We start from the raw sequence: 12,938 nt of genomic DNA, 5'->3' as shown, positions 1-12,938 counted from the left end.
TCCATCATGGGTCTCCTGCACTGCCACAATGATGCCACCCGAAGGTTGCAGGAACAGCAACTCATATTCCGCCTGGGAACCCTGCAGCCATATGGTATCAATGTGGACTTCACCAGTTTCAAAATCTCCCCTTCCCCTACTGCATCCCTAAACCAGCCCAGTACGTCCCCTCCCCCCACTGCACTACACAACCAGCCCAGCTCCTTCCCCCCCCACCCACTGCATCCCAAAACCAGTCCAACCTGTCTCTGCCTCCCTAATCAGTTCTTCCTCTCACCCATCCCTTCCTCCCACCCCAAGCCGCACCCCCATCTACCTACTAACCTCATCCCACCTCCTTGACCTGTCCGTCTTTCCTGGACTGACCTATCCCCTCCCTACCTCCCCACCTATACTCTCTCCACCTATCTTCTTTACTCTCCATCTTCGCTCTGCCTCCCCCTCTCTCCCTATTTATTCCAGTTCCCTCTCCCCATCCCCCTCTCTGATGAAGGGTCTAGGCCCGAAACGTCAGCTTTTGTGCTCCTGAGATGCTGCTTGGCCTGCTGTGTTCATCCAGCTTCACATTTTATTATCATACAGATCATAGAGTGCTTAGACAGAGTGGGGCATACAGGTTACAGTTACACAAAGTAAGATCAATATTATTTCAAGTTAGAGAGATCTAGTCAGCAATCTGATAACAGCAGAGAAGAAGCTGTTCTTAAACCAGTTGGTGCATGGGCTTAAGCTTCTGCCTGACAGAAGGGGTTGGCAGAGAGCATTTTCTGGATGGGAGGGGTCTTTGATGATGTTGAAAGCCTTTTCGTGGCAACGAGAAGTGTAAATGGATTCCATTGATTGGAGGTTAGCTTCCATAATGATTTGGGCTGTGCACACAACTTCAGAGGGATTGCACATCTATGGTGAAGAGAAGATAGGGCCAGGAAACTGGAAACTTTTGACGTGAAGTTGGATATTGAAAGAATTATGGATATACTAGGAAGAGATTGGACAAGAGAAGAAAAATATAGTCGCGATTAAAAGAAATCAGTTTAGAGTGTCAGGAACTGGTTGGAAGAATTGGTCTAGCAAAGGAGTTCAGCTTTGATTGATTTTGGGAGAGAAGTAGAAGCAGCTACGTGGGATTGGAGAAAGTGAGACTGGAAGTCTTGGAGGGAAGCTGTTCAGAGGAGATGAGATCAGTGACTGTCCTGGAGACAATAGTTTGATGTTTGGTAGTGCGCTAATGGCCCAGGATGCAGCAGAACGAGGTGTCAAAGAATAGCCTTTCTGCTTCTACCTAGGTAGAAGTTATTAAAAATAGCAACTTGCAGTTATGTAACACTTTTAGCATAGAACAATATTGCTAGGTAGTTCACACAAGCATAATCACAAATAAGCAAACCTAAGAAGGTGAGATTAGAGAGGGTGACCAAAATGTTCGTCATAAATGGGTTTTCAGAAAGGGATAGAAAAGCATAGGAAATGTAACACTCCTCCTTCTTTTCCTCTCCTTCCCCTTCTAGCCCCAACACCTAATGATGGGAGAAAGTAATGGCATTTAGTTGAACAGGACCTTAACCAGAGAGTTGGCCCACTCAAGGACAGGGAATAGAATTTATGTGTGGAGCCAGAGGAAATGAGTGCAGTATTAAATGAGTATTTGTGTCAGTATTCACCATAGAGAAGGACTTGGTGGATGATTAGCTTGGGAAAGGGTGTGTAGATAGTTTGGGTCATGTTGAGAACAAAAGGGAGGAGGTATTGGGGGTCTTGAAAAACATTGGGGTAGACAAGTCCCCAGGACCTAATGGGACATACCCCAGAATACTGAGAGAACTAAGGGAGGAAATTGTTGGGGTCTTGAGGGAAATATTTGTATCCTCACTAGCTACAGGGGACGTCCCCAAGGATTGGAGAATGGTCAATGTTGTTCCTTTGTTTAAGAAAGGTGGGAAGGATAATCCAGCTAATTACAGGCCAGTGGGCCTTACGTCAGTGGTAGGGAAATTATTGGAGAGGATTCTTCGAGACAGGATTTACAGCCATCTGGGCGTATTAGCGAGAGGCAACATGGTTTTGTGAAGGGGAGCTCGTGTTTCATTAACTTGTTTGAGTTTTTTGATGACGGTAAGGCAGTAGATGTTGACTACATGGACTTCAGTAAGGCCTTTGAGAAGGTCCCTCATGGCCGGCTGATACAGAAGGTTAAGTCATCAGAAAGTGAGCTTGCAAGATGGATAAAAAAACTGGCTCGGTCTTAGAAGACAGAGGGTAGCAGTGGAAGGGTGTGTTTTTGAATGGAGAGCTGTGACTAGTGGCTTTCCTCAGGGATTAGTATTGGGGCCTTTGCTATTTGTAATGTATATAAATGATTTGGAGGAGAATGTAATTGGTCTGATAAGTAAATTGCCGATGACACAAATGTGGGTGGAATTGCGGATAGCGATGAGGACCATCAAAGGATACAGCAGGATATAGATCAGTTGGTGACTTGGGCAGAGAGATGGTAGATGGAGTGTAATCCAGAAAAATGTGAAATAATGCATTTTGGAAGGTCTAATCCAGATGGAAAATATATAGTAAATGGCAGAATCCTTAAGCGTACTGATAGGCAGTGTGATCTGGGTGTACAGGTACACAGGTCACTGAAAATGGCACCACAGGTGGAAAAGGTAGTCAACAAGGCATATGGCATGCTTGCCTTCATCAGCCGTGGCATTGAGCTTAAAAATTGGCAGGTAATGTTGTAGTTTTATAGAACCTTAGTTAGGCCACATTTGGAATATTGTGTTCAATTCTGGTTGCCACATTGCCAGAGGATGTGGTGGTTTTGGAGAGAGCACAGGAAAGATTTACCAGGATGTTGCCTGGTATGGAGGACATTAGCTCTGAGGAGAGGTTGGAGAAACTTGGGTTGTTCTCACCGGAATGACAGAGGTTGAGGAGGTACTTGATAGAGGTCTACAAGAGCATGAAGGGCATGGACAGATTGGACAGTCAGAAGCTTTTTCCCAGGTTGGAAGAATCTTTGTCCTAACACCTCCACCTGATATGTATCTAGGCTTGTAGACTGCCTTCCCACCTGGATGTTAATTGAAGCCATTCTTCCAATCTGTTCTTTCTTCCTGAGCCAATAACTCCTTCACAACAAACCCAGTTCTTGATCCTCAGTCTCTGATAGGGACGTTCCCAGTAGGAGTCACTGTTGTTGGTGATGCTGAATGGCTATGGAAAGCTGCCAGCCTTTAATCACACAGGGAGGAGTTCAGATTCCTGGAGATGATCTCCTGCTTTCCAGTTAAGTCTTGATGAGCACTTGATTAGAGAGGATCTTCTCCATTGGAGACAATAGTTTCTCACTGGTTCTCCATTCACCAATATTAAATTCCAAGAAGAAATTCATGATCTTGAGCCTAGGCTGAAAGTAATGTATTGGATTAAAAGGAAGGTTAGGGGAGGAACACTTTAAGGATGGATGATCAGCCGGGCTAGTATTAGAATAAAGTCAACAACCAGATGAAAAGTTACTTTTTGGATTTGTATGCGGTACAGGAAAATTAATATTCACATTAAGTAACTACTGCTGTTCTTCGTGCAGGTACTTCTTGATGCTGAAAAGCATGATCTTGGATGTGGAGCTGGAGCAGGGAGAAATAATGCTGATGTGTTCAGCAGAGCCGGGCTGATGTTTCTGACCAATGCTAATGCTAAAGCTTTGCCAGATACAGGTCACAATGCAATAGAATTAAGAAATTATAATTAAAACATGCAATTAAACAATTAAAACAAATATGTACAGTCATCTAAACGAGTATTGTCCCATGATTCAGAAGGTTATATATCTTGGAAATGCTGAATGTAGGAATTTCTAAATGACAATCAGGAATTGAAATCCTGAAAAGTTTTCCTGTTCGCTGGAAGAAAGAAATTGGTAATGAGCTCCTTCTGCAACCTGACTGAGATTAGCTTCTTCAGCACAGATTATTCAAGTTTTTGGACAGGGATAGGAAAGAACTTGCATTCACATTAGCACCTTTCACAAATTCACACACTCAACAGTGCATCACAACCAGACAAATACTTTCAAAATGTACACTGTATTGTGGCGCAGAGTATCTTAGCAGCAATTTGCACAAAGCAAATTTGTCAGAGACAGGTTCTATGGAAAAGCAATCAGCTTGGACAAAAAGAGCCTCTCTTCACATGGGACATTTTACATCCTTCTGAGAAACTTCAAAATAGGGTCAGAAGTATGCCATTTGGCCTGTCAAGCCCTTATTGAAAAAAAAACAGACGATTTCATATCTGAAAGGTAATACCTTCAATAATGTAGCATTCCCTTTGTGGTAACCAAGATCATGAGCTCCCTGGAATGGAAGCATGACCTTATAGTTACCACTGAGCCAAATCTGAAAACATGGCCAGAATTTCAACTCTGCTAATAAAAACATTGGTATGAAACTAGCCCTACCCTGGAAAGCTATTTCACACCTGTAAGAGAGTGAATTCACTGGAACTGTGTCTCCCCACACCATCTGATGAGGAAACCCTGTCAATGCCAGCTATCACTGGTCCAATAATGCCACCATGTGTGATTGCCAATATCAGTACTGAAATCAGTCATTGAACAAAGCACTGAGGGCTGGATGAAAGGTAAATCTACTCTCCAAAATAAGGATGGAATCCCTAGGGGCTAGGGATGAAGTGGGTGAGGACCGGGGTGTAAAAGCCAAGGGAAACAGCATATATGGGAGAGTTAGACTTTGTGGGACGTACCTGATTATAGATGGGGAGCCATTAAAGCTACACTCTCCCCTTTCCTGTCCAAGATCAAAGAAGGATAATGTGCTTGCTCCCCACCAACACCACCTCACATTGCTGATGGCATCCTGCTGGCTGAAGTAGGATGTTGCCTTACTTGAGAAAGGATTTGCAGGCACTGGAGGGGCTGCAGAGGAGATTCACTAGGTTGATTACAGAGTTGAGAGGGTTGACTTGTGAGGAGAGATTGAGTAGACTGGGACTGTATTCATTGGAACTAAGAAGATTGAGGAGAGAGCTTATGGAAATGCATAAATTTATGAAGGGAATAGATAAGACAGAAGCAGAAAGTTTGTTTCCACTGGTGGGTGAAACTAGAACTAGGGGACATAGCTTAAAAATAAGGGGAAGCAGATTTAGGACTGATTTGAGGAGAAATTTCTTCACCCAAAGGGTTGTGAATCTATGGAATTCCTACCCAGTGAATTAATTGAGGCTACCTTGTTGAATGTTTTTAAGGCAAAGATAGTTAGATCTTTGAATAGTAAAGGAGCTAAGGGTTATGGTGTGTGGGCAATTAAATGGAGCTGAGTCTACCTAAAGATCAGCCATGATCTTGTGGAATGGTGGAGCCAGCTAAAGGGGCCAGATGGCCGTCTCCTGCTCCTATTTCTTATAAAAACCAAAAGAACTGTGGTTGCTATAAATGAGAAATAAAAACAGTAATTGCTAGAAAAGCTCAGCAGTTCTGGTATCATCTGTGGAGAGAAATCAGAGTTAATGTTTCAGGTCGTAACCCTTCCTCTTATGTTCTAATGTTCTTTGAAGTGACCATTAGTTGGTTTCAATTGGTGTGACAGCAAATAAGTTGCCCTCAAGAATGCAGTTGTCTGAAAATTCATGGTAAGGTCAGATCTGGGCAGCTAGGCAGGTGGCAGACTCACCTGCAGAGTTTTATTGGCACCCCTGCCTGCCATCCTGGCTATGGGGAATATAAATTCTCTTCCGTGAATTACTATTAAAGACAGCAATGTAAGTTCAGAATGTTAAATCTTTCCAATGTAACCCATTATTTATTACATTAGCTTTCCCATAAAGTGAAATAATTCACTCAGATGCAAAAATAAAGTATGTACCATGTAAAAGTTTTATAACTAAGGCTCTGTCCTTATTTTAACAGATGCAAAATGTGATGTAATTTTGAGGCCAAAACGAGATTTGAAGATTATGGCTGAAATACGGAAGAAAGGTAAGGCCATTTTAAAATTGAATAATTTTTAGTTGATACTAAGCATTGTCCCTTTCTGTTGGTAAATATTCCACTGGAATTCAATTTCCTCTGGATGGTGCTTCCCCATATTGGGTGCAATATTATATGTGCCTTGGCATCCATCCAGTATCTCACCTAATTGCATGAGCCTAGAGGTAAATGTGGCATTCTCCTCATAAACCCAAATGAGAATAAGAGAATACAAACTTATGTCATGTGATCTCTGCACCTCATGAACTTCATCATAATTTTGCCCTACTTAGACCTTTGCTTCTCACTGTTTCCCTGCCTGCTATCTGCACTTGAGCATAACAGGGCCTCGGTATACAGAAGACTTTCCTTCTGCCCTCCTCCTCCCCCAGCCCATGATGTGGGAGGTACCAGCAGAAGATAAATGCCTTGATGTCCGCTCTAGTGGAGGGAGAGGATTTGTAATGGCCCCTTCCTCTCTCCCGTCCAAGCACTGTTTCACAAAATCATTTACCTTCTAAAGCTCCCTAAGCTCTTCATTCCATTTTTTTGCTGCTATTGGACCCTTAGCTAAGATGGTTTTGTGAGCAAAGATCAGTATTGACCTTGAGAACCAGTTGGTCTATATTTCAGAATCTTATTGGTGGGTCTCTTTACCTTAGAGCCTTCATGCAGTTTAACCTAGAACTGTTATTGTACAATATGAATAAATTTTGAGAAAACAAGGGTAATAACGATCAGTGCAGATTAAAGTTAAAGACTGTAAGAAGAGGATTGACAGTTAAATGTCCCCAGGAGATTCTATTTGCCCTACCTCTTCCCGTCAAGTGGCCAACATTAAAACCATCACATTGTTTTCAGATGTTTAAAAGACCATCTAAGCTTATCAGAGCATTTGGAGCCTGCAGCAATTTACGTACATAACTGATTTTTAAATTGCTTTCTTTTGAAAATGCTGTGTGCATCTCAAGAGAAACGATTGGTTTCAAACTTGTTTGTTTTGTTTATTGCTAGTAGCCAGATTTACAAGTCCTCTTGATCAGAAATGTTGTATGGATGGAATGAAGAACTATCCTCTCAGTCACTCATGCACTGAACGAGCAAGTAGAATCAAGTTACCTGATCCATGCAGAACAATATTTTTAGAATGCTGCAATTTTGCGCAAACATTACGTTTGAAATCTGAAAATGACCTGACATTGGGACGAATGGGTAAGTCTTCAAATAACAAAAGATTAATTTTCCTGCATACCTGATTAAATTGGGAAATGAAACACTGCTCTTAGGGATGGAATTAACCACTGGAGCCACCTGGCAGATGGCTGGGGCATAAAATCAGATTCAATGGTTCGTTTCCTACCAGCCTCCAATGGTTTTCAAAACATTGCAGACTAAATGAGCTTCCTCCTCATCAGGCACAATGTGCCTAGTGGAGAAACTCTCTCCAAGGTAGTTCTTCCCCAATGCAAATGTATCCCTCCACAACATTTGCCAATGTTTATAAGCCTGGCCCTGCCAAAACCCCAGACTTTTCTGCATGTCTAACAGTCTGGTTCATCTTGAACTGCATGTCGTCACAGTATTGACCTCTACTGAGAAACCGTTGATACATGGGAAATTGTTCCCATAAAGCAGGAAATTGCTATTAACTGAAGCAATGATCCAAAAATTTGATGCATCATTGTCTGCAATGCAGGTAATTTGGTTGTTATCGCAGGATATACTGCCACAGCATATTGATTTTCAGTTTCCTTATCCTTGTCATCACAAAAAAGAGAAGCTGAGAATTTGGGGTGTTTCCACTCTTGAAAGGATAAGGACAACAATTAGCTTTTCTCAACATGCTTAAAATTAAATATCCAAATTCTTCTTGAAATGAAAAGGATGGATACTAAGGGTTGAATTTTGTGAGATGCTGTGAATTCCCACTTACAGAACTGAAAGTAAGTGTTGATCTCTGCCAGGGGTGGTGGGACTGAAGAGTATCATTTTGCCAGCATCATTTAATTAACAGGGTTAGCCAGGACTACTCTCCAATTGAGAATGATCTGTCAGAGCTGCAGCTCCAATCAGAGGACTGAGTGTTTTCTCCAAAGAGCGGAGTCCTCAAAGATCAGACAATTTTTTCAGTAGAATAGAGTTAGGTGAGCAGGCAGGCAGGCAGCAATTAGAGATGGAGAGTGGATGGATTGCTCTTTATGTCTATTCAGTTTATCCATCTGCTCAATACCTTTTGACATGCTTTCAAAGATCTAACCATCTCAGCCAAGAAAATTTCAATTGAGCCAACTTCCACAACGTCATTGGAGGAACAAGTACCAGGTTTCTCATCCTTCAGTGGAAGCATGCTTGTTGATTAATCTCTAAATGTCCTATCCCTAATTTTAAAATTTAGATCCATTCTTGAAAATTTCCCACCCAAGTTCCTTATAGAGTCATAGAGTCATTCAGAATGGAAACAGATCCTTCGGCCCAACCAGTCCATGCTGAGTATAATCCCAACTAAACTAGTCCCACAAACCTGACCCATATCCATCCAAACCTTTCCAATTCATGTATCTACCCAAATCTGTTTTTAACATTATAATTGTACCTGCATCCACCACTTCCTCAGGAAGTTCATTCCACATTAACAAACTAGCCTCTTTGTAAAAACAAAGTTGCCTCTTATGCCTTTTTTAAACCTCTCTCCTCTCACCTTAAAAATGTGCACCCTGTTCTTCAAATTCCCATTCTACAGAAAAGACAATTATCATTAACTCAGATCGCCTCTCAAGCTCCTCTGCTCCAGTGAAAAACATCTCCAGCCTTTCTTTGTAACTCAGACCTTCCATACCCGGCATCATCCTGGTAAATCACTTCTAAACTCTCTCCAGCTTGACAATATCCTTCCTAACACTAGGCATCAAGAACTGTATACAGTATTCTACAGGAGGACTCACCAATGGCCTGTACAACCTCAACATTACTTCCCAACTCCTATACTCAAAGGACTGAGCAATGAAGGCAAGTGTGCCAAACACTTTTTTAACCACATTTTTCTGCATGTGATGCAAACTTCAAAGAATTAGATACCTCTACTCCTAGGTCGCTGTGTTCTACAACACTACCCAAGGTCCCACCATTAATTGTATAAGCCATACCCTTGTTTGTTATACTAAAATTCAATATCTGGCATTTACCCAGCTTGAACTCCATCTGCTATTTTTTAGCCCATTGTCCCATTTGATCAAGATCCCTTGGTAAACTTAGAAAACCTTCTTCACTGTCTACTATGCCACTAGTTTTGGTTCGTTTGCAAACTTACTAACCATACCTTCTATATTGTCATCCAAATCATTTATCTAAATGAAAAACAAAAGAGGACCCAGAACCAATCCTTGTGGAACACTGCTGGTCAGAGGTCTCCAGACTGAAAAGCAGCCTTCAAACATTACTGTTTGTCTCCTGCTGTTAAGCCAATTATGTATCTGTATCGGTCACCTTGAATTCCATGTGACCTAATATTACTAATTAGTCTAATTAGTTATACCTTGTCAAAGGCTTTACTAAAATCCAAATAAACAATTTCTACTGCTCTGCCATCATCAGTCCTTTTGGTAACTTGATCAAAAAACATAATCAAGTTTGTGAGACATGATTTTCCTCACACAAAACCATGCTGATTAACCCTAATCAATTTTTGCCTCTCTAAGTGTCCTACTTTTTATAATCACCTCCAACATTTAATCCACAACTGAAGTCAGACTTGCAGGTCTGTAGTTCCCCAGTTTCTCTTTACAACCTTTCTTAAACAAAAGTACAACATTAGTCACCATCCTGTCATCAGGCACTTCACGCATAGTTATAAATGATGCAAATATTTCTGCAAGGGGCCTTGTAATTTCCTCCCCTACTTCTCACAACACTCTGGGATACATTAAATCAGGGACGGAGATTTAGCCACCTTCACGTTCTCCAAGACCTCCCAAACTATTTCTTCTGTAATGTGAGATAATAAAATGTGAGGCTGGATGAACACAGCAGGCCAAGCAGCATCTCAGGAGCACAAAAGCTGACGTTTCGGGCCTAGACCCTTCATCAGAGTTATCTTGGAATCTCCAGCATCTGCAGTTCCCATTATCTTCTGTAATGTGAACAGTTTATGAAACATCAAAGTTTATTTCTCTGCATTCACTAGATTCCATTTCTTTCTCCACAGTAAAAACTGATGTGAAATATTCATAAAGTGTCTCTCCCATCTCCTGTGCTTCAACACAAAGACAACCTTCTTGATCCTAAAGAGGCCCTACCCTCTCTCTAGTTACTCTCTTGCTCTTAATGTATTTATAGAATCACTTTGGACTATCCTTAATCTTATCCATCAAAGCTATCTGATATGCTGTCTTTGCCTTCCTGATTTCTCTCTTAAGAATTCTACTACACTGTTTATATTGATTAAGAGATTCAGTTGAACAAAGTTGTTGATGTATAAAATAAGATTTTCTTTTATTCTTGATTAGAACCTCAAAATCTCTATTCATCCATTGTTCCTTAATCTTACCAGCCTTACCCTTCACTCTTCCGGGAAAAAAATGCCTCTGAATTCTCGAGGTCACAGTCTTGAATATCTTCCACTTGTCAGTTGTCCTTTTACCTGCGAACAGTCTACTCCAATCAACTTTTGAAAGTTCTTGTCTCATACCATTAAAATTTGCCTTATTCCAATTAAAATCTTTAACTTTTATAGATGGTTTACCCTTTTCTGTAACCATTTTGAAACTAATGGAATTATGATCGCTAGACCCAAAGTGTTCCCCCACTTTTACTTCAGTCACCTTTATTGCCCAAAAGAGGGTCTGGTTTTGCTCCTTCTCTAGTAGGAGCATCTACATATCGATAAAGAAAATTTTCTTGTATACATTTGATGATGTTAGGCAGGATTTGACAAGATTTAACAGAATTATTGTTATAAGGGACCCTCTTACCAGGGACATAGGCAGGAGATTCTGTGGCAGTGAGCATAAATTTAGAATGGTTTGTTGCTTTCCTGGCACTAGGATTAAGGACATCTGTAAACATTTCAAGCATATTGTTAAAGGTGAGATTTAGTAGCCAGGAATTACTGTATGCAGTGGTAGGAGTGACATTTTAAGGGAAAAGATTAAAGCAGTACAGAGTGAATTTAAGACATTAGGTAGAAGATTAAAAAATAAAACCTTATGAGTAGTAATTTCTGGTTTACTCTCGATACCTAACTCAAACGATGAAAGCAATAAAAGGTTAATGGTGATAAATCAATGGCTGAAGAGCTGTTGTATTGTTCAGGGATTCAGGTTTTTGGACAATTGGAATGTCTTTTGGGATACAAGAGACCTGTTCAAAAGGATGGGACTAACCTAAACTGAAAAGGGACCAATATGTTAGCAGGGAGATTTGCTCATTCCATTAAGGGAGACTTTATACTGATAGGGAAGGGGAGTGGAGGAATTCTAAGTAGCAGTGTAAACAGAAAGAGCTTCAGTCATTCAGAGATCGGAAGCATTCCAGCATAGACAGATGGATTGATGGGGAAGGTTCTTAATGTGAGAAGAGCACATCAATTAGAAGAGAAAGACAGGAGAGAGTCAAGTGTATGTAGTAACTCTGAAGAATTGAATTGTATTTATTTCAATACAAGTGGTCTTACTGGTAAGGCTGATGAACTCAGGGCATATTTTAGAACATGGGATTGGGATGTCATAAGAAATACAGAAACTTGGCTGAGAGATGGATAGGACTATGAGCTCAAATTTCCAGGCTTTAGATGCTATAGGAAGGATAGAAAAGGAGGCAAGAAAGGAGAGAGGTGGTGTTTTTGATTAAGAAATGCATCACTGCTGTAACTAGGGAAGGTATTTCTGAAAAATTGTCTTGCGAAAATATATGGGTAGAAATTACAAATAAGAACGGAAAGACCACTTTGATGGGATAATACTATAGGCCCCCAAATAATGAGGGAAATTGAGAAACAAATATGTAGGGAGATCTCAGACATTTGTAAGCATAATTGGTTGTAATAATGCGCAATTTTAATTTTCCAACTTTGACTCTAAGTGTTAAATGTTTGGAAGGTGATCCTTAGAATGTATCTTTCTGAATATGAGTTCTAGCACGATGCGCCGATTCCAAAATACTGTTGCTGTTTATTATGTCGTTATTTATTTTTGTTCAACTCCAAAACTAGAATTGAACAATGAATTTGAAATGGAGCCTCCACGAATCCGTAGTTATTTTCCAGAAAGCTGGCTATGGGAAGTCCATGAAATTCCAGAGAGGTATTTTCTGCAGTACTTTTTCTAGAGATGTTCCTATGCAATTTATAACTGGATTCTGCAGTCTACATTTGCTACAATAATTTGTCTCATCTCATAGACGTAAACCAAATTGATATTCACAGCAACTATGGAAAATCCCATTCCTAATCATCTACACTCCTGAGTGACAAAGTTTACAAATGTTTGTAATTGGTGCCAGCAGTGAACACCAGCCATGACTTTTAAAATAACAAGTCATGAAATTTAGATGGCCAAGTTCAATAGTTGGGTGCAAAACATAGATTAAGCCTCAAATCTAACGCGTAGCACAAATTCAATACAAGCCAGAAGCCATATTGAAATGGTCAAAGATATAACTGTACATGTCCAATCTTGTTACAGGTGATAGATCTTTTTCTGTCAGGTTAGTAATTGCCTGTTTAAGGTCCCCTTTGAAATTAGTTGCCAAAAGGTAGGCAGCATCAGCTTCGTTCACCAAGTCTATATACACTGTAACCAGTGTTCCTTAAAGGAATCAAAGCAAGCTGCCGCCTAAAAGGTAACATTTTAAAATATCCTTAGCTAAATGTGGAGTTTGTTGGGGTAATTGTGATCATATTAATTACATCAGCATTGGTCTTCTTGGTCCTTTGTTTGCACATCTAACTCAATATAAT

General features: G+C 40.5%; 1 protein-coding gene across 2 annotated transcripts in view; it reads left to right on the top strand.

Moving 5' to 3' along the window:
• c5 (complement component 5) overlaps window positions 1–12,938 on the top strand; it is a 123,232-nt gene that overhangs the window by 47,132 nt on the left and 63,162 nt on the right. Inside the window, exons 15-18 of one of the 2 annotated variants that reach the window (XM_059638286.1) lie at window positions 3,584–3,713; window positions 5,927–5,995; window positions 7,001–7,198; window positions 12,192–12,282. In XM_059638286.1, the coding sequence (XP_059494269.1) occupies window positions 3,584–3,713; window positions 5,927–5,995; window positions 7,001–7,198; window positions 12,192–12,282 (488 nt within the window). The remainder of the gene's footprint in view (window positions 1–3,583; window positions 3,714–5,926; window positions 5,996–7,000; window positions 7,199–12,191; window positions 12,283–12,938) is intronic. The other variant, XM_059638287.1, reaches the window with a different exon arrangement.

The sequence above is a fragment of the Stegostoma tigrinum genome, chromosome 29 (genome assembly GCF_030684315.1).
Source record: "Stegostoma tigrinum isolate sSteTig4 chromosome 29, sSteTig4.hap1, whole genome shotgun sequence".
Lineage (NCBI taxonomy): Eukaryota > Metazoa > Chordata > Chondrichthyes > Orectolobiformes > Stegostomatidae > Stegostoma > Stegostoma tigrinum.
This window is presented reverse-complemented; position numbering and strand designations above follow the sequence as displayed.